Source organism: Salvelinus alpinus, chromosome 12, assembly GCF_045679555.1.
Source record: "Salvelinus alpinus chromosome 12, SLU_Salpinus.1, whole genome shotgun sequence".
In the NCBI taxonomy this organism is placed as follows: domain Eukaryota; kingdom Metazoa; phylum Chordata; class Actinopteri; order Salmoniformes; family Salmonidae; genus Salvelinus; species Salvelinus alpinus.
This window is the reverse complement of record NC_092097.1, coordinates 36,322,052-36,345,152: the sequence shown is the minus strand read 5'-3', so window position 1 is coordinate 36,345,152 and position 23,101 is coordinate 36,322,052. Positions and strand designations below refer to the sequence as shown.

The following is a 23,101-nucleotide window of genomic DNA, read 5'->3' as shown; positions in this document are numbered from 1 at the left end:
CGCTCCAGAGGCGCCACCAAAGCGGGTAATGACTATGGTGTCCTTTGACAGTTCTTTGGTCTTGGCCATAGTGGAGTTTGGAGTGTGACTGTTTGAGGTTGTGGACAGGTGTCTTTTATACTGATAACAAGTTCAAACAGGTGCCATTAATACAGGTAACGAGTGGAGGACAGAGGAGCCTCTTAAAGAAGAAGTTACAGGTCTGTGAGAGCCAGAAATCTTGCTTGTTTGTAGGTGACCAAATACTTATTTTCCACCATAATTTGCAAATAAATAAATTAAAAATCCTACAATGTGATTTTCTGGATTTTTTTCCCTCATTTTGTCTGTCATAGTTGAAGTGTACCTATGATGAAAATTACAGGCCTCTCTCATCTTTTTAAGTGGGAGAACTTGCACAATTGGTGGCTGACTAAATACTTTTTTGCCCCACTGTATGTCTGATTCACACTATTGGGCCAACCCAAACTGTACTATGCTGGCTCATATATTTTCTTTTCACATTGTTCTGTTCAGACCGGTTCCAGCAACTATGGTGGATACTTAACCAGGCCAACTCAGTAACATAGTCAAAAGTTTACACCTGCACCTTCATTTTCTGTGAATGAATGGCATTTCAAAAGAATTTTGTCAACTTAGAACCACTGCTTGAACAAATTGTACCTTGACACGAACAAATACTGCAGTAATATATTCAATTAAAATGTGTTATTTTTTTATTGTATACTGTACATCTTAATAAAACACAGAGAAGTTTCTTGTTTTACAAAGATATAATAGGGAGAGAAGGGATTGTTGACTAAATATGTTTAAATAACAACATAATAAGTGGTCCATGATCAGCATTTCCCGATTACCAAATGACCAAAGCCTAATGACCAGCTCTGACATACCAGAGACAGCTCAGCTTATCTGGTTTAGTTGTTAGCAACTTTGCCAATCTCAATGACCCCAGCAGCTCGGTCCCAGTGGAAAAGTACTCCCAGGAAGTTATTCTGTGTTGTTTTCCTCTGTAGCAGCTCTTACCACAATAACAAGCTCATACAACAGGCATGACTGGTTATCAGTTTATTTGTGCTATTCTTTTTTCAGCCTCCTCCATCACCCTATTCTCTAGGCAATGTATGAAGATTATGATGAAAGTTGTCAAGAGTAGTTGCTAAGAATGAATTGTTTGACTAGTTTGTTGTGATTGTTGGTCTAGGCTACTCATGACATCTCTGCTTTGTTCTGGGTATGCAGCAGTTTAGGAGCATGCTGTCTGAGGGGAATACTGATCAGTCTGCCGTTACAGCACAGACTCAGACCACTGCGAGGATGGGGGAGGAGACAATGGTAATGGAGGGGTAAGTGCTTTATTATGTTTGTTCTGCATATTTCACTCTACGGTATCCAAATGGTTTAGTATTGTCAGGTAATTGTGCTATATAGCCATACATTTTAACTTGTAAGCGAGTGGCTGAAAGTGAGAAAAATGTCCACTGTTGGTAATCCTACATGGGCAAATTAATGAAGCTTACTACTGGTGCCAAGTAAGGATCAGCTGAGTAGTTTTAGGCTGTTACACACTGGGAGAACAATGGATGCAAAATTAGAACTTCCTCAGACACTTGTGAGAATACCACGGGACAAAGGTATCTCTGTGCGCAACCTGAAGATACAGCATTATCTATGCCCAACTCCTTGCAGATGACGGAACGCCTATTGGCACCAAATCACTTTAAAGAGGTGGGGTGTTGTGGTTCACTAGGTTCAGAACGTACAGAGTGAGTGACTGATAGGCTATTTAATTGGAAATTCAGCAATGAGAACATTTATCAAATTTGGTGCTTGTCTTTATGATTTTTAACAAACACCTAAATAAACAAGGTTTCAGTATAATTTTATTAACCCAAAGACTGCTGTGTGCTGGTGACAATGACTAGAAATTTCCCGAAGGATCACAGTCATAACCTGCCTGCCCAGGACATCAGTCTGGTGAAGGGCCAGAAGAAGAGCCAGTTGCTGCTAGACCGTGGCCAGTGGGCCAACAAGCTAGAGTTCCTCTTGGCAGTGGCAGGCACCTTGGTGGGGCTGGGGAACTTGTGGAGGTTCCCATATCTGTGTTACAAAAATGGAGGAGGTAAGGGACGCTATCGCACACTCGAAGACAACTGCACACTTTGTCTGTACACTGCTACTGCATTTACACTAGGGTCATGGACTAAGTGAACTTGATTGCCATGTCAACACCATGGGAAAGAATAACCTTGCTATTCTTATTATTTATGTTATTTTAATATAATATTTGACTTGATATGGTTGTAAGGTACTGTACTGTCTTTCCCCACAGGTTTCATTATGATCGTAGTGGGTGTAAAGTGGGTGACACTTTACATTAAGGCACCTTTTAAGGGAGTTATAACTGTTTATAAACTCCATATTAATTAACTAATGATTAAATGTCTTGGAAACCCTTTAACCCTATAGAGTCTAAGCCCTGTCTAAGCCGGGGGAGGGGGTTCTAATCTAACATATGGAATTGTTTTAAGATGGTCATACCAAAGATTATATAGCTATTTGATTTGGAATTTTTAAATTTTAAAGTATAAAAAATATATACAAAAATTATTGGAGGAAACATTGAATTTGCCATTACTGCTATTAGCCAATAGAAACACATTGAATAACGGATTCACTACATGGAACAACACATAGCCCCCCCAAAAATCTAAAGGAAGTTTGTTCTGAAGTGTCTGTCTTATATCTGAGAGATATAAGAAAGACCAGGAAACTATTAGAATTGTTTTTTTACATGTATTTATCTCCTTATTTTAGGCACTAAACTACAATATCTCCATATATAATTTCACACATTTTTTAAACTGCTATCAGGGACCTTCAGACAAATCTTGTGGCTTGTGGGCGTCTGAGAGCAAAATGGAGAAAACCATCAAGTTCACGAGTGTCATCTTTAAACGTTTTTGTGAAAATACCAATTTTCGGGATGCCTCATGGTCTGACAAACACTGCTTTAGCTCTGCCACTTTTTCACTAGAAAGATGATATCTGCGGATGTGATGGATTGAGACGCATCTCATGCAAAAAAACAGATATCTCTAGCTTGAACAGACGGATTTTGATAGGGATTTTTGTATTATGTTAATTCGATTTCCATGGGGGCAAGGAAATTGTAGGTTAAGGATTAAGGGTACCTTGTGGTAAAGTGTTACCTGAGCTTGTAAAATTTGTATAGCTTGTGAAATTGAATCAACATTTGATCTCCTCTGGTATGGCTTGATAGGAAATGTTTGATACCGATACCTACATTGAATGCATTAAATAGGTGTGGGGTGTGAACAGTAAAAGAGGAAACAAGTATTAAGATCACTTTATTGCGCACAAGGTCCAACCTTACTTCCGCTTTTAACCCAACCCCTCTGAAAATTGTGGGGGGTGCATCGCTCAAGGGCACACAGGCAGACAATGGCATCAAGAAATTGATACCAGCAACCCTCTGGTTGCCACCTCACTTCCCACCAGATTATTCCCATCTGACCCAGCATATATTTACATCAGTGGGTAGGTAGAGACTTCAGCTTTCTCCTCATATGTAGACAAAAAATGAAGGTATGGCACAATTGCACAAGCCCTGCATGTTTAAAATATCCTATTGGATATCAGAGCGGCGGTATTTCACCAGCACTACCAGCATTGCTACCAGGAATATGACTTTCTCAAAGCGGATCCTTTGTTCGTACCACCCAGGGCAATTGAACTGATACCAGAGCCGACACAAAACTACGCCGGTAATCGGAGCGGTCTTCTAGTCCGATTTAGGAGGCGCGCACACCACCCACTGCTCCCGAGTATATTACTTGCTAATGTTCATAAATAACATGTTCATGGATAATAAAATTGACGAGCTCAGGGCAAGGGTTTCTTTCCAGAGAGACATCAGGGATTGTAACATACTGTACTCTGTTTCACGGAAACATGGCTCTCTCGGGATATACTGTCTGATTCGGTCTAGCCATCTGGATTGTCAGTTCATCGCGCAGACAGGAATAAACATCTCTCCGGGAAGAACAAGGGCAGGGGTGTTTCGTGATTAACAACTCATGGTGTAATTGTGATAACATACAGGAACTCAAGTCCTTTTGTTCACCTAGAATATCTCACAATCAAATGCCGACCGTATTATCTCCCAAGATAATTTTCTTCGGTTATAGTCACGGCTGTGTATATCCCCCCTCAAGCCGATACCACGACGGCCCTCAAGGAACTTCACTGGACTTTATGCAAACTGGAAACAATATATCCTGAAGTTGCATTTATTGTAGCTGGGGATTTTATCAAAGCAAATTTGAGTAAAAGGCTGCCTAAATTCAATCAACATGTTGGTTGTAGTACTCACGCTACTAAATCACTCGGCCAATGTTACTCCAACTTCCAGGATCCAAGTGCGAACCACCGCATTTAATCATGGCAAGGTGACTGGGAATATGGCAGAATAGAAACAGAGTAGTTATTCCCTCCGCAAGGCAATCAAACATGCAAAACGTCAGTATAGAGACAAAGTGGAGTCTCAAGTCAACGGCTCAGACACGAGACGTATGTGACAGGGTCTACAGACAATCACAGACTACAAAAGGAAAACCAGCCACGTCGCGGACACCGACGTCTTGCTTCCGGACAAGCTAAACACCTTCTTTGCCTGCTTTGAGGATAACACAGAGCCACTGACGCAGCCTGCTAACAAGGACTGTGTGTTCTCCTTCTCCGTGGCCAACGTGAGTAAGACATTTAAATGTGTTAACCCTCGCAAGGCTGCGGCCCAGATGGCATCCGAAGCCGCGTCCTCAGAGCATGCGCAAACCAGCTGGCTGGTGTGTTTATGGACATATTCAATCTCTACGCAACAGCACCTCTTCAACCTAAAACCTAAAACCCTCACAAACTTTTACAGATGCACAATTGAGAGCATCCTGTCAGGCTGTATCACCACCTGATACGGCAACTGCACCGCCCGCAACCGCAGGGCTCTCCAGAGGGTGATACGGTCTGCCCAACGCATCAACGGGCGCAAACTACCTGCCCAGGACTGCCCAGGACACCTACAGCACCCGATGTCACAGGAAGGACAAAAAGTTAATTAAGGACAACAACCACCCGAGCCACTGCCTGTTCACTGAGTTATCATCCAGAAGGCGAGGTCAGTACAGGTGCGTCAAAGCTGGGACTGAGAGACTGAAAAACAGCTTCTATCTCAAGGCCATCAGACTTTTTAACAGCCATCACTAGCACAGAGAGGCTGCTGCCTATATACACAGACTTGAAATCACTGGCCACTTTAGTAAATGGAACACTAGTCACTTTAATAATGACACTTTAATAATGTTTACATATCTTGCATTACTCATCTCATATGTATATACTTTATTCTATACTATTCTACTGTATCTTAGTCTATGCCGCTCTGACATTGCTCGTCCATATATTTATATATTCTTAATTCTATTGCTTTACTTATTGTGTGTATTAGATATATGTTGTGAAATTGTTAGATATTACTTGTTAGATATTACTGCACTGTCGGAGCTAGAGCACAAGCATTTCGCTACACCCGCAATAACATCTGCTAAACACATGTATGTGACCAATAAAATTGGATTGGATTGGTTTTAAAATGGCTGTGTTCCAATGGGAATTTGTCCATGTTTACAGCGCCACCATTAGGTAAAAGATTAGAAATTTTATTTTTCAACAACAACAAAAAATACATTCCCTTTGGAACAGTAATTGGTGACATATTTTACCTCAAAACGAACCGTTCAAATCTTTTTTCGGGAACCCCCCCCCCCCGATAAAACTCTTGATCTCTTCATCTGAATCCCACAGTTCTTACCTTTTTAACTGTAGTAAGCGTGTGTTTGTAGGACTTATAGTTTGGAAACCGAAATGTACTTAATGAGGGTAGTATTCAATATTATGTGTCATTTAAACAATGCCACCAGAGGGGGTCAGAGTTTATTAAAGCAAATTTCCTTAAATTGTTCACATTTTAGATTGTCTTATGTGTGTTCATGTGATATTTGAGTGACTCAAACACTACAAGAAAATCAATGGGCTAAAAAACCTAGCTAAAAGACCTTAGCTGACATGGGTTAGTTCATCTAGATTTCTAAAAAGTTGCACTACTTAATTTTTTAATTGCGCCTAGTGCATTCTACTATTACATCTTTCAGGAGTAAGTTGAAAGCCAGACTGAGTTCCTTAAAAAATAAAAAACTTGCGCCCCCTAGGCCCCACAGTTTGGGAACTGCTGGTCTAGACCATGTGATTAGCATTTTATGAGGTTGGCATGTGAATCAAGTTAGGCATAACAACACTTTGTAACCGTCCTCATAGGTGCATTCCTGATTCCCTATGTTCTGTTCCTGCTCTCCTGTGGGATCCCCATGTTCCTCCTGGAGACAGCCATGGGACAGTACACCTCGCAGGGCTGCATCACCTGTTGGAGACACTTCTGTCCTCTCTTTGAAGGTTACTACTGCAAGAATAGAATTTCATATAGAATCCCAATGTGTGTGTGTGTGTGTGTGTGTGTGTGTGTGTGTGTGTGTGTGTGTGTGTGTGTGTGTGTGTGTGTGTGTGTGTGTGTGTGTGTGTGTGTGTGTGTGTGTGTGTGTGTGTGTGTGTGTGTGTGTGTGTGTGTGTGTGTGTGTGTGTGTGAGAGAGAGAGAGAGAGAAATAATGATAGGATATTTATAGCTGCAAGAACATTTCATTTTAGGGACCCTCATAGTACAGTATGTACTGTACTGTGCTGATGGATTTTGTTTTGTAAATAGCAGGTGACGCCAAGGGGAAATATTCCACACAATATATACAGTCACCTCCAAAATTATTGGCACCTCCAATAATTCTGAAACCTATATTTAAAAAAATAAAAATTGTATTACTTGTTAAACAAAATCTGATTCTCTGCAATTGTATTATTATAAAATAATATAGTGAGAGTTTATTTTCCTTGCACCACAGAGCCCCCAATTCCGTTGTTGTTGGTAGCCTCGTTGTTGTTGGTAGTCAACCCTACTACTGTTGTGTCGTCTGCAAACTTGATGATTGAGTTGGAGGCGTGCTTGGCCACGCAGTCATGGGTGAACAGGGAGTACAGGAGGGGGCTGAGCACGCACCCTTGTGGGGCCCCAGTGTTGAGGATCTGCGAAGTGGAGGTGTTGTTCCCTACCTTCAGCACCTGGGGGTGGCCTGTCAGCAAGTCCAGGACCCAATTGCAGAGGGCGTGGTTCAAACCCAGAGCCTCGAGCTTAATGATGAGCTTAGAGGGTACTATGGTGTTGAATGCTGAGCTATAGTCAATGAACAGCATTCTTACATAGGTATTCCTCTTGTCCAGATGGGATAGAGCAGCGTGCAGTGTGATGGTGATTGCATCGTCTGTGGACCTATTGGGGCGGTACGCAAATTGAAGTTGGTCTAGGGTGGCAGGTAAGGTAGAGGTGATATGATCCTTGACTAGTCTCTCAAAGCACTTCATGATGACAGAAGTGAGTGCTACGGGTCGGTAGTCATTTAGTACCTTTGCTTTCTTGGGTACAGGAACAATGGTGGCCATCTTGGAACATGTGGGGACAGCAGACTGGGATAGGGAGAGATTGAATATGTCTATAAACACACCAGCCAGCTGGTTTGCGCATGCTTTTAGGACGCGGCTAGGGATGCCATCTGGGCCGCACGTCGGCCACGGAGAAGGAGAGCCCGCAGTCCTTGGTAGCGGGCCGCGTCAGTGGCTCTGTGTTATCCTCAAAGTGGGCAAAGAAGGTGTTTAGCTTGTCCGGAAGCAAGACGTCAGTGTCCGCGACGTGGCTGGTTTTCCTTTTGTAGTCTGTGATTGTCTGTAGACCCTGCCACATACGTCATGTGTCTGAGCCGTTGACTTGAGACTCCACTTTGTCTCTATACTCACATTTTGCCTGTTTGAATGCCTTGTGGAGGGAATAACTACTCTGTTTCTATTCTGCCATATTCCCAGTCACCTTGCCATGGTTAAATGTGGTGGTTCGCACTTTCAGTTTTGCGCGAATGCTGCCATCTATCCACGGTTTCTGGTTAGGGTAGGTTTTAATAGTCACAGTGGGTACAACGTCTCCTATACACTTCCTGATAAACTCAGTCACCGTTTCAATATATTTGTCAATATTATTCTCAGAAGCTACCCAGAACATATCCCAGTCCTCGTGATCAAAACAATCTTGAAGTGTGGATTCCGGTTGGTCAGACCAGCGTTGAATAGTCCTTAGCACGTGTACTTCCTGTTTGAGTTTCTGCCTATAGGAAAGGAGGAGCAAAATGGAGTCGGGGTCAGATTTGCCGAATGGAGGGCGGTAGAGGGCCTTGTATGCATCCCGGAAGTTGGTGTAACAGTGGTCTAGTGATTTAGCAGCGCGAGTACTACAGTCGATATGTTGATTGAATTTAGGCAGCCTTTTCCTCAAATTTGCTTTGTTAAAATCCCCAGCTACAATAAATGCAACTTCATGATATATTGTTTCCAGTTTGCATAAAGTCCAGTGAAGTTCCTTGAGGGCCGTCGTGGGCCGTCGTGGTATCGGCTTGAGGGGGGATATACACGGCCGTAACAAAATTCCCTTAAAGCCAACCTCATCAGGGTGGAAAACACAAAACCTGCAAACAGGAAACTGTGTACATTTACATGTATATTTTAGTGCACTTAGATTTGCATTTGTTTTGTTTATCCCCAGGGATTGGTTATGCCACCCAGGTGGTCATTGCGTATGCTGCAGTGTCATACATCATCATCCAGGCCTGGGCCTTCTTCTACTTGTTCTCCTCCTTCAGTGCCGAGTTGCCATGGGCCAGCTGCAGAAACGCCTGGAATACAGGTAATAACAGTAACATGGGTAATAACAGTCAATAACACAGGTAATAACAGCAACATGGTAATAACAGTCAATAACACAGGTAATAACAGTTTGTAACATGGGCAATAGCAGTTACAATCATATACATATTGACATATACAATACGTCAATTACACAAGTAATGACAGGTGATAACAAGTGATAACACAAGTAATTAGATGTAACAGTTAATAAAACATGTATTAATAGTTAATAACATTAATACACAGCAAATAAGTTAATTCCATAGGAAATAACAGTTAACCCTAAAGGACCACACACACCACGCCGATTGTCGATCTTCTGTTTGTCTGCTGCTTGTTCGGCGTGGTTTGTTTTAGGGACCACCTGCTGATGGATGTCTGGCTGACAACATTTTTGTACATGAGGAATCGGTTTGCACTCACTTTGCAAATTACATCCGCCACTCTGTTCAGAGGTGCTAAGTACTATCGGTTGGCAAAAGCTATTGGTGTGTCCGTGCCTTAAAAGTGGCAACATATTTATATACTTAAAAGTGCCAACTCCAAATTGGTAATGATTGCGAAGAGACACTGTCAAGCAGTAACACATTTTTATTTTATTAACCTTTTCACACCTTTATAGTCAAATGTGATGTATGCTTTTCATGTTTTAAGTTATTCGGATCAATTTCAATCACAAAAACTTGTCATAAACCTTTGTCTGTTATTCATTCAAAGTTTTGCGTTTCTCTGATACTGAGAGGCTGAGAAATTGGCGATTGAGTTAATCTGACATACTGGTATGAACTAAGATGGCCGCCGATATGGGTGCCGCTGCCATATTAAACTTTTGACTCTTAACTTTGAATGCTATGGGTTATCAACTGAACTTGGTGTGGAGACATATTCTGGAGGGTAAATAATTTGGTATTTATATTTTTGAGCAGAGGTGGCGCCACAGGTCCCAGAAGTGGGGGCAAAGTTTTATTCCCCTTGGGCCCAGAGTTTTTCCTTGATGGTAACCAGGTAAAACTTCAGAACCTAGTTGTAGCAGGGATTGACCTGAAAACCTCTTAAATGTAACTACATGTAATCTAATCCACGTAATCCCCGAAAGTAATTATTTATCATGAGGACCATAAACAAGTAATGCTGCACACTACAAGAAAGGTTAAAATCTCACGTTTCTGGTAAAAATGGTAGTCACGTTTGAGGAACAGTATAAATATGATATTATTATGAAAACATGAAATATTTTCTATGACTTTTTCCTATTCAACAGAACTATGAATAAGGCTTGAAATGACAATTATGCTTTCTAAATATAGTATTTAAAAAATTATAAAACCACTAACTAAGATTTCACCTTCCTTATGTCACGACTTTCCCTCTTGGGTGAGTGACACTTATAAATGTAAAATGCATAGTTGTATGTTTAGTGTTAAAGATAATGTGCATATTTTCTAAAGGTCTCGCTTGATCAAAACATCTGCCCCCACCACTGTGAATGTCAGACAGCTCTAGCTTGGCTTCCTGAACTCGTTGGGAACTCGCCTTTCATCTCATATTAATCTTGTCCATCTATGACAAACAAGAAGTGTTTTTTGTTTAAAACCTATGAATTATTTTAGATTAATGGCTATAAATCGATCTCTGAATATGCTATAGGGATTAAACCACTCTCTCCTACTGCGCTACGATGTAAGAATTGCAGGCGTATGTTTCGTCAGTGGCTGGTTGGTAACCTTGAATTTGATTTTTAGCCATTAGGATCCAATGACGACAGCTAGTCTTACTTGAGCGTTAATAACATATATAATAGCAGTTAATAACACAGATAATAACAGTTAATAAGGCTAGCAGATACCCATAGACTTCCAGTCATTGTGCTAACGCTAGTTAGCATTGGCTCGCGAAACTAACTCTAACTTATTTCATACTGGATGCAGAGACTTGATATACTCTATACTCTATATACTCTATTGCCTCATTGCCAAAATCCTGAAGTTTCCCTTTAATAGACAAGTACAGCACAAGGATAGAACTACATACATTTAAAATAGGAATACACACTTTCCTAAATGTATGTTTAGCATTCCATACATCATGTTCTCATTATAACAGCAATACTGCAGCCATTCATTTTCTTATGTATTGCGATCCTTTGTTCTACTATTACAATTGCTTTGTCTAAGCAGGTCCTGATATCCTAATCTCACAGCATCCTTGAATCCTGATATCCTAATCTCACAGCACCAGTTGTTCTGTAAACACCAGAGAGAATCTCACATCGGTATCCTTAGTTCTTCTGTTTTACGTCAATACTATGCATAATCATGTGATTCATAGATGCTACTGAATGCAAGTACACCACACACGAAAACCAACATGGAAATGCAATAATCATGTCATGTGGAGTTTCACCAAAGTCATTAACTCCTGCTCCATTCCCCTGGCGTGAACAGAGCCACATATCATATCGTATGGAGTTACACCAAAGTTTCACCCCTGCTATGTTCGCCTGACGTGAATGCAGCAACCTTGAATTATAGGGAGGTGCACTTAAGTTTCACACCTGCTATGTTACCAGGATGTGAACACAGCAACCTTGAATCGTGTAGAGTTGCACCATAATCAGATAAATTCCCCTGATGTGAATAAAGCTACCTTGTTTTGCTAAATTCCCCTGATGTGAATAAAGCTACCTTGTTTTGCTAAATTCCCCTGACGTGAATAAAGCTACCATGTTTTGCTAAATTCCCCTGATGTGATTATAGCTACCTTGTTTAACAATATTCCCCTGATGTGAATAAAGCTACCTTATTTCACTAAATTCCGCTACCTTGTCAATATGAAAAATACACTTTTAAATGTATGATAAATACCCATTGATTCTTGAAGAATATAATTTATATATCCATCATGAGATTATCATTTTCTTTCTAATAGAACCCCATATATAAGCTTGTTTTACTCCTTGTAAACAACACTGTATAGACTTAAACTGTCATTTTGATCACATGGATGGTCAGTCCTTTTTTTTGCTTTTTGTTTTTAGTTTAGTTAAACTGTCACACTCCATGTGAACCAAAAATATAAGCTTGTTTTACTCCAATTTTTGTAAACATTGTAAATGTAAACAAACACCATATAGCCTCATAACATGGTTAAAACAATATTTTTGATATCATAGATGGTCAGTCCTTGCATCCATAGCTCTATCTATTAATCTGAGTGTGGTTACATTTCTCTAGGTCCATCTGTGGATTTGCCCTTTAAACAGCTGCATAGTATCAAGATATCAAAGTGTCACCAACAAAAAGGTAAACAATAGGCATATAGCAAATGCAGCGTATGGCTGAGAAGAGACTTGGGCCAAGAAACACGAGCAATGGATATTAGACCGGTGGAATTTTTTTATTTTGGTCTGATGAGTCCAAATTGTAGATTTTTTGTTCCAACCGACGTGTCTATGTGAGATGCAGAGTAGGTGAATGGATGATCTCTGCATGTGTAGTTCCCACTGTGAAGCATGGAGGAGGAGGTGTGATGGTGTTGGGGTCCTTTGCTGGTAACACTGTCGGTAATTTATTTAGAATTCAAGACTACCACAGCCTCCCATCTGGTTTGCGCTTATTGGGACTATCAATGACCCAACACACCTCCAGGCTGTTTAAGGGCTATTTGACCAAGAAGGAGAGTGATGGAGTGCTGCATCAGATGGCCTGGGCTCCACAATCACCCCGATCTCAACCCAATTGAGATGGTTTGGGATGAGTTGGATCGCAGAGTGAAGGAAAATCAGCCAACAAGTGCTCAGCATATGTGGGAACTCCCTCAAGACTGTTGGAAAATCATTCCAGGTGAAGCTGGTTGAGAGAATGCCAGGAGTGTGCAAAGCTGTCATCAAGGCAACGGGTGGCTACTTTGAAGAATCTAAAATCTAAAATATATTTTGATTTGTTTAACACTTTTTTGGTTACAACATGATTCCATATGTGTTATTTATATAGTTTTGATGTCTTCACTATTATTCTACAGTGTAGAAAATAGTAAAAATAATGAAAAACCCTTGAATGAGTAGGTCTGTCCAAACTTTTGACTGGTACTGTGTGTTTGAAATATATTTTTCTTTATTATTTTCCCCTAACCCTACAATCCCTCCCCTAATTGGAGTAAACTAATGGACAACAACTCTTAGGCATCTACTTCTAGTGTATACATATTATATACATTTTACTGACACAGTATAATTTACAATAGTTCTCTTTTTTGTGTTTTTAGTCTCATCCTTCAGCTCCATTCAACCCCTCCCATCTATCTCTGAACACTATCCAGTTTCTATTTGCTATATATTTTTCATAGGTGCTGTGATGTTTCACAAAAGTTATGAACCTTTCTATTCTCATAGATTATATATCCTGTAAATTAAAGGTACACATTTTTGATAAGAGTATTATTAAAATTATAAATCAATTGACTATTACTTTTTAAATCACCCAGCAGTGCTATTTGCAGAGTTAGCGCCAGGTAAATGTTCAGCCATTCCTGAACTTGCAACCAAAAACAAGCTACATATGGACATTACCTTAACAAATGATCTAATGATTCTGTCTCTTCACAGAAAAATCTGCAGAACTGGGATGGTTGTATCCACCATATATATAACATTCTATTTTTTGTAAGACTTTTGTATAATAATTTGAATTGAAAAACTCTTAATACGTTTTTAATCCAGCATTGTTTTTTGTCACATATGACAGGGATTCGGTACATTGAAAATCTCTTCCCAACTATTTTGCAATCTATATGGCACAGCTGTCAATGTTTTGGTCCTTAAATTAAACTGGTATACTTTTTATTTATCACAATTGTCTTTAGCCAATTTTGGTCTTTAATGCAGGGCCGACAGACAAGTTCCTTACTTTCTCCCCCTTCCACTTGCCTCTTCCATTGGATGGTCAGTCCTTCCATCCATAACTCTTTCTATGAATTTGAGAGTAGTTACATTTCTCCAGCCCCAATCCCTCAGCTATTTACCAAATCAGTGGCGAGCCTAAAACTTATATTTTGGTTCATCCCCATCGTTAAAGTGAAAGACGGCCAATTTATAACATTTATGGTAGCCGGGTAAGTTGAGCCTGCTCTGTGGTTGCGCCTTAAGCATTTTTAAAAACTGAAAACAACCAAACTGCAAGGAATATCAGTAGCCTAACAAAGGAGCTACACTGGGGCAAAAAAAGCAGTAATTTGGTGCTTTTATCAAAAAGTGTACGATTGAGTCAAATTTTTCAGCTTAGCCGTCCACTCGTGTACCCTAAGAGAGATCATTGGATTCACGCTTCACCATCTGGCAGATCGACAGACGAATCTGGGTTTGGCAGATGCCAAGAGAACGCTACCTGCCCCAATGCATAGTGCCAACTGTTAAGTTTGGTGGAGGAGGAATAATGGTCTGGGGCTGTTTTTCATGGTTCGGGCTTAGTTCCAGTGAAGGAAAATCTTAATGCTACAGCATACAATGACATTCTAGGCGATTTTGTGCTTCCAACTTTGTGGTAACAGTTTGGGGAAGGCCCTTTCCTGTTTCAGCATGACAATGCCCTAGTGCACAAGATCGGTGTGGAAGAACTTGACTGGCCTGCACAGAGCCCTGACCTCATCGAACACCTTTGGGATGAATTGAAATGACGACTGCAAGCCAGGCCTAATCACCCGACTTCGCTAATGCTCTTGTGGCTGAATGGAAGTAAGTCTCCGCAGCAATGTTCCAACATCTAGTGGAAAGCCTTCCCAGCCTTCCCTAGCAAAGGGGGGACCAACTCCATATTAATGCTGATGATTTTGGAATGAGATGTTTGACGAGTAGGTGTCCACATGCTTTTGGTCATGTAGTGTACTTCATAGCAGTTAATAAAGGGAAAGGGGGATATCTAGTCAGTTGTACAACTGAAATGTGTCTTCCGCATTTAACCCAACCCCTCTGAATCAGAGAGGTGCTACCATAAAGGTAAAATAAAATAAATAAAAATCTACATCTTTGGCGCCCAGGGAACAGTGGGTTAACTGCCTTGCTCAGGGGTAGAACGACATATTTTGACCTTGTCAGCTCTGGGATTCAATCCAGAAACCTTTCGGTTACTGGCCCAATGCTATAACCCAGGCTACCTGCCGCCCCATCAACGCAGGTGATAACACAAGCAATTAATTCATCACACATGCAATTAAAGTGAATCGCAGGTGTCATATTCCCTTAGCAAGGCACTTAAAACTTCTTGGCGCTACGGATCCCGTTACCGGGATCATTTTCCTAAACAACCACTGAATTGCAGAGCGCCAAATTCAAAAATAATCCTAAAAATATTTATAATCATGGAATCACAAGTGAAATATACCAAAACACAGCTTAGGTTGTTGTTAATCCACCTATCGTGTCAGATTGTGAAAATATGCTTTACAGCGAAAGCAATCTAAGCGTTTGTGAGTGTATCAGTCAATGCTAGAACAGTTAGCCTTATATTAGCTTGGTCACGAAAGTCAGAAAAGCAATAAAATTAATCGCTTACCTTTGATAATCTTCGGATGTTTGCACTCACGAGACTCCCAGTTACACAATAAATGTTATTTTTGTTCGATAAATATTAGTTTTATAACAAGAAAACGCCATTTGGATTGCGCGTTATGATCAGAAAACCACATGCTCGTTCCGGTCCTGAAAGGCAGAAGAAAATTCCAAAAAGTATCAGATTCTAAAAATAATACTAAAAATATTTATAATCATGCAATCACAACTGAAATATACCAAAACACAGCTTAGCTTGTTGTTAATCCACCTATCGTGTCAGATTTTGAAAATATGCTTTACAGCGAAAGCAATCCAAGCGTTTGTGAGTGTATCAGTCAATGCTAGAACAGTTACCTTAAATTAGCTTGGTCACGAAAGTCAGAAAATAAATAAAATTAATCGCTTACCTTTGATAATCTTCGGATGTTTGTACTCACGAGACTCCCAGTTACACAATAAATGTTATTTTTGTTCGATAAATATTAGTTTTATAACAAAAAAACGCCATTTGGGTTGCGCATTATGTTCAGAAAACCACAGCCTCGTTCCTTTCCTGAAAGGCAGACAAATTCCAAAAAGTATCCGTAATGTTCGTAGAAACATGTCAAACGTTTTTTATAATCAATCCTCAGGTTGTTTTTAACATACATAATCGATAATATTTCAACCGGACGGTAACCTATTCAATAAAAGAGAGAAAGAAAATGTCGAGCTACCCCTCTCGCGCGCAGGAACCAATCAAAGGACACCTGACTCGTTTTGAAAAATCTCGCTCATTTTTCAAAATAAAAGCCTGAAACTATGTCTAAAGCCTGGTCACAGCCTGAGGAAGCAATTGGAAAAGGAATCTGGTTGATACGCTTTTAAATGGAGGAGGGGCAGGCAACAGAACAGGGATAAAAAAAATAAAAAAAAGCACTTCCTGGTTGGATTTCCTCAGGTTTTCGCCTGCAGAATCAGTTTTGTTATACTCACAGACAATATTTTGACAGTTTTGGAAACTTTGGAGTGTTTTCTATCCTAATCTGTAAATTATATGCATATTCTACGATCTGGGCCTGAGAAATAGTCCGTTTACGTTAGGGACGTTATAAAAAAATAAAATAAAAAATCTGGTCCCTAGCGTCAAGAAGTTTTAACCACAATTGCTCCTATAAGTCATACTGTGTAAGAGTGTCTGCTAAATGACTCAAATGTAAATGTAAATGTCAAGGCGATCACGTCACATCAATCACATTAAATCTCATATGCAAAAAACAAGACAGCAGAAATGTAACTACAGTTGAAGTCGGAGGTTTACATACACTTATGTTGCAGTTATTAAAACTGTTTTTCAACCACTCCACAAATTTCTTGTCCACAAACTATAGTTTTGGCAAGTTGGTTAGGACATCTACTTTGTGCATGACACAAGTAATTTTTCCAACAATTGTTTACAGACAGATTATTTCACTTATAATTCACTGTATCACAATTCCAGTGGGTCAGAAGTTTACATACACTAAGTTGACTGTGCTTTAAACAGCTTAGATTTTTTTTTAAATGATGTCATGGCTTTAGAAGCTTCTGATATGCTAATTGACATCATTTGAGTCAAGGTTCATCCTTGGGAGGAATTTCCAAATGCCTGAAGGTACCACGTTCATCTGTACAAACAACAGTATGCAAGTATAAATACCATGGGACCACGCAGCCGTCATACGTCTCAGGACGGAGATGCGTTCTGTCTCCTAGAGATGAACATACTTTGGTGCGAAAAGTGCAAATCAATCCCAGAACAACAGCAAAGGACCTTGTGAAGATGCTGGAGGAAACAGGTACAAAAGTATCTATATCCACAATAAAATGAATCCTATATCGACATAACCTGAAAGGCTGCACAGCAAGGAAGAAGCCACTGCTCCAAAAACGCCATAAAAAAGCCAGACTACGGTTTGCAACTGCATATGGGAACAAAGATCGTACTTTTTGGAGAAATGTCCTCTGGTCTGATGAAACAAAAATAGAACTGTTTGGCCGTAATGACCATCGTTATGTTTGGAGGAAAAAGGGGGAGGTTTGCAAGCGGAACAATACCATCCCAACCGTGAAGCACGGGTTTGACAGCATCATGTTGTACGGGTGCTTTGCTACAAGAGGGACTGGTGCACTTAACAAAATAGATGGCATCATGAGGTAGGAAAAGTATGTGGATATATTGAAGCAACATCTCAAGACATCAATCAGGAAGTTAAAGCTTGGTCGCAAATGGGTCTTCCAAATGGACAATGACCCCAAGCATACTTCCAAAGTTGTGGCAAAATGGCTTAAGGACAGCAAAGTCAAGGTATTGGAGTGGCCATCACAAAGCCCTGACCTCACTCCTATAGAAAATGTGTGTGCAGAACTGAAAAGGTGTGTGCGAGCAAGGAGGCCTACAAACCTGACTCAGTTACACCAGCTCCGTCAGGAGGAATGGGCCAACATTCACCCAACTTATTGTGGGGAGCTTGTCGAAGGCTACCCGAAACATTTGACCCAAGTTAAACAATTTAAAGGCAATGCTACCAAATACTAATTGAGTGTATGTAAACTACTGACCAACTGGGAATGTGATGAAAGAAATTTAAGCTGAAATAAATCAGTCTCTCTACTATTATTCTGACATTTCACATTCTTAAAATAAAGTGGTGATCCTACCTGACCTAAGACAGGGAATTTTTACTCGGATTAAATGTCAGGAATTGTGAAAACCTGAGTTTAAATGTATTTGGCTAAGGTGTATGTAAACTTCCATCTTCAACTGTATTTACAATGCATACACAGGAAAATACATTTTGACGTGGGCAAATGGAATAGCGGGCATTCTCATTTAACAAACCATCTATTTTGAAACAGACTGACAATATACTGAACATTTCATAATTTCATCATAAGCATGATTCAAAATGAGACATCTCATTCCAAGATGGCATAGCAGTCAGACGTCCTTTGTCCTCGTCTTGTCGTGTCCCGTGTATATATATATTTACATCTTTTCTTCACATATCTTTTTATATATTTTTTTCTAAAAACTCAACTTCAAAACACTCTCCTGCAACCCGCCTCACCAATTTTTTATTTTTTATTTTTCACCTCAAATCTGAAATCCACAACAGAAGCTAGCCAGAAGTTAGCCAGAAGTTAGCCATTTCACTGGCTAACGTTAGTATTCAGCTAACCACGGTTGGCGGTCATCAGCTATCATTTAGCTCAAAAAGCTATCGCCAGTTTTGTACAACGCGACTCAGACCAGAGCGTACCGTACCTATTTTCTCTCCATATCCCTGGATTTCTACCGCAAGCTCTGGACATTTACACCTGGATCTTGCAGCAAGCTAGCTGCTATCCGAGTGACTATTGGCTAACGTCGGTCTCGGAGCAAACATCAATTATTCCGGAGCTAGCCAGCTGAAGAGTTCCATCAGCCACTCCTGGGCTACAATCACCTATCCGGACACGTTTTACTGCCGATGCGGAGCCCCCCCGGGCCTTCAAGACTGGACTACCGACGTTATCTGCCCGAGGGAGTTATCCAACTGGCCCCTCCATTGTGACGTAACCTGAACGCCTATCTGCGGCCCGCTAATCGTTAGCTGTCTTATCGGCTGTTATCTGAATAGGTCTATCGGACAATTTTCTTGGGCCACTATAACTATAACTATTTTTCCAATTGGATTGGTCCCCTCTACCACACGGAACCCCACTAATCTACCAACGGAAAAGCACGAGGTGGCTAAAAACAGACCTCCATCTTCTGCCAGCTTGCTATCCATGGCCCAACTAGCTGTCTGAATCGCCGTGACCACAACCAACCTCACTACTCGCTGAACCCTTATGATCACTCGGCTAAGCAAGCCTCTCCTTAACGTCAATATGCCTTGTCCATTGCTGTTCTGGTTAGTGTTTATTAGCTTATTTCACTGTAGAGCCTCTAGCCCTGCTCATTATACTGTAGCGACCCGCACAGACAGCGGTGTGTTATGTGTTAGGCTATTAGTGGGTTGTGTTGTACTTACCAGTGTTCGCGGGGTCCGACATGCCAATCAACCTGCTATCTGCCAATCACGGGAATGCCTGGAATGTTCTGATGCCGGGCATCCTGGTGGTTGGCGGAGTGGCGTGGAGGGGGGTTGGGCAGGGGGATGGAGCATTGGAAGTTAAGACCAGGTTTAGCCATTGTTCTTTCTCTTATGTCTGGCCTTCACAAGAGAAGGTCATGGTTGGCTTGTGGGGTACCTTTATTTTATTTGGCGTGGGCTACGGCCAAACATTAGCCTGTGTAAAGTTGGGTTAATAAACCGTCAATTTGTAAACTCAATACTCTGTCTGGACAATTGTTCCTTTATGATCTAGTCAGATCATTACAATACCTTATCCAACCTTTCAGTTCCACCACCCACACATGCGATGACATCATCTGGTTTCAATTATGTTTCTAAAGACAATATCTATCTCATCATCACTCAATGCCTAAGTTTACCTCCACTGTATTCACATTCTACCATACCTTTGTCTGTACATTATACCTTGAAGCTATTTTATCGCCCCCAGAAACCTGCTCCTTTTACTCTCTGTTCCGAGAGTCCTAGACGACCAGTTCTCATAGCTTTTAGCCGTACCCTTATCCTACTCCTCCTTTGTTCCTCTGGTGATGTAGAGATGAATCCAGGCCCTGCAGTGCCTAGCTCCACTCCTATTACCCAGGCACTCTCTTTTGATGACTTCTGTAACCGCAATAGCCTTGGATTTCATGCATGTTAACATTAGAAGCCTCCTCCCTAAGTTTGTTTTATTCACTGCTTTAGCACACTCTGCCAACCCGGATGTCCTAGCCGTGTCTGAATCCTGGCTTAGGAAGACCACCAAAAACTCTGAAATCTCCATCCCTAACTACAACATTTTCAGACAAGATAGAACGGCCAAAGGGGGCGGTGTTGCAATCTACTACAGTGATAGCCTGCAGAGTTCTGTCCTACTATCCAGGTCTGGATAGTAGAACTTCTACTTTTAAAAATCCACCTCTCTAAAAACAAGTCTCTCACCGTTGCCACCTGCTATAGACCACCCTCTGCCCCCAGCTGTGCTCTGGACACTATATGTGAACTGATTGCCCCCATCTATCTTCAGAGCTCGTGCTGCTAGGTGACCTAAACTGGGACATGCTTAACACCCCAGCCATCCTACAATCTAAGCTTGATGCCCTCAATCTCACACAAATTATCAATGAACCTATCAGGTACCACCCCAAAGCCGTAAACACGGGCACCCTCATATCATCCTAACCAACTTGCCCTCTAAATACACCTCTGCTGTTTTCAACCAAGATCTCAGCGATCACTGCCTCATTGCCTGCATCCGTAATGGGTCAGCGGTCAAACAACCTCCACTCATCACTGTCAAACGCTCCCTGAAACACTTCAGCGAGCAGGCCTTTCTAATCGACCTGGCCGGGGTATCCTGGAAGGATATTGATCTCATCCCGTCAGTAGAGGATGCCTGGTTATTTTTTTTAAATTCCTTCCTCACCATCTTAAGCATGCCCCATTCAAGAAATGTAGAACCAGGAACAGATATAGCCCTTGGTTCTCTTCAGACCTGACTGCCCTTAACCAACACAAAAACATCCTGTGGCGTTCTGCATTAGCATCGAACAGCCCCCGTGATATGCAACTTTTCAGGAAGTTAGAAACCAATATACACAGGCAGTTAGAAAAGCCAAGGCTAGCTTTTTCAAGCAGAAATGTGCTTCCTGCAACACAAACTCAAAAAAGTTCTGGGACATTGTAGTCCATGGAGAATAAGAGCACCTCCTCCCAGCTGCCCACTGCACTGAGGATAGGAAACTCTGTCACCACTGATAAATCCACTATAATTGAGAATTTCAATAAGCATTTTTCTACGGCTGGCCATGCTTTCCACCTGGCTACCCCTACCCCGGTCAACAGCACCGCACCCCCCACAGCAACTTGCCCAAGCCTTCCCCATTTCTCCTCCTCCCAAATCCAGTCAGCTGATGTTCTGAAAGAGCTGAAAAATCTGGACCCCTACAAATAAGCCGGGCTAGACAATATGGACCCTTTCTTTCTAAAGTTATCTGCCGAAATTGTTGCAACCCCTATTACTAGCCTGTTCAACCTCTCTTTCATGTCGTCTGAGATTCCCAAAGATTGGAAAGCAGCTGCGGTCATCCCCCTCTTCAAAGGGGGGGACACTCTTGACCCAAACTGCTACAGACCTATATCTAGCCTACCCTGCCTTTCTAAGTTCTTCGAAATCCAAGTCAACAAACAGATTAGCGACCATTTTGAATCCCACCGCACATTCTCCGCTATGCAATCTGGTTTCAGAGCTGGTCATGGGTGCATCTCAGCCAAGCTCAAGGTCCTAAATGATATCTTAGCCGCCATCGATAAGAAACAATACTGTGCAGCCGTATTCATTGACTTGGCTAAGGCTTTCGACTCTGTCAATCACCACATCCTCATCGGCAGACTCAATAGCCTTGGTTTCTCAAATGAATTCCTTGCCTGGTTCACCAACTACTTCTCTGATAGAGTTCAGTGTGTCAAATCGGAGGGCCTGTTGTCCGGGCCTCTGGCAGTCTCTATGGGGGTGCCACAGGGTTCAATTCTTGGGCCGACTCTCTTCTCTGTATACATCAATGATGTCGCTCTTGCTGCTGGTGAGTCTCTGATCCACCTCTATGCAGACGACACTATTCTGTATACTTCTGGCCCTTCTTTGGACACTGTGTTAACCTTTCTAGGGTATGTGGGACGGTAGCATCTCACCTCGTCAACAGCCACTGAAACTGCAGGGCGCCAAATTCAAAACAACAGAAATCCCATAATTAAATTTCCTCAAAAATACATGTATTGTACACCATTTTAAAGATACACTTGTTGTAAATCCAGCCACAGTGTCCGATTTCAAAAAGGCTTTACGACGAAAGCAAACCAAACGATTATGTTAGGTCAGAGCCAAGTCACAGAAAAACACAGCCATTTTTCCAGCCAAAGAGAGGAGTCACAAAAAGCAGAAATATAGATAAAATGAATCACTAACCTTTGATGATCTTCATCAGATGACACTCATAGGACTTCATGTTATACAATACATGTATGTTTTGTTCGGTAAAGTTCATATTTATATCCAAAAATCTGAGTTTACATTGGCGCGTTATGTTCAGTAGTTCCAAAACATCCGATGATTTTGCAGAGAGCCACATCAATTTACAGAAATAGTCATCATAAATTTTTATGAAAATACAAGTGTTATACATGGAATTTTAGATGCACTTCTCCTTAATGCAACCGCTGTGTCAGATTTAAAAAAAACTTTACGGAAAAAGCAAACCATGCAATAATCTGAGTACGGCGCTCAGACGACAAATCAACCCAAAGAGATATCTGCCATGTTGGAGTCAACAGAAGTCAGAAATAGCATTATAAATATTCACTTACCTTTGATGATCTTCATCAGAATGCACTCCCAGGAATCACAGTTCCACAATAAATGTTTGTTTTGTTCAATAATGTCCATAATTTATGTCCAAATTCCTCCTTGTTGTTCGCGCGTTCAGTACATAATTAAACTCACGACGCGCGTGCAAGTCCAGAGGAAAGTAC

The 23,101-nt window shown here is 41.2% G+C and overlaps 1 protein-coding gene across 2 annotated transcripts in view; it reads left to right on the top strand.

Annotated features, from left to right (window-relative positions):
* Window positions 1-1,017: 1,017 nt before the first annotated feature.
* LOC139536028 (sodium- and chloride-dependent GABA transporter 2-like) overlaps window positions 1,018-23,101 on the top strand; it is a 40,322-nt gene continuing 18,238 nt past the window's right edge. Inside the window, exons 1-5 of one of the 2 annotated variants that reach the window (XM_071336129.1) lie at window positions 1,018-1,122; window positions 1,243-1,346; window positions 1,926-2,122; window positions 6,391-6,525; window positions 8,766-8,906. In XM_071336129.1, coding sequence (XP_071192230.1) covers window positions 1,255-1,346; window positions 1,926-2,122; window positions 6,391-6,525; window positions 8,766-8,906 — 565 coding nt within the window. In that variant the 5' untranslated portion in view covers window positions 1,018-1,122; window positions 1,243-1,254. The remainder of the gene's footprint in view (window positions 1,123-1,242; window positions 1,347-1,925; window positions 2,123-6,390; window positions 6,526-8,765; window positions 8,907-23,101) is intronic. The other variant, XM_071336130.1, reaches the window with a different exon arrangement.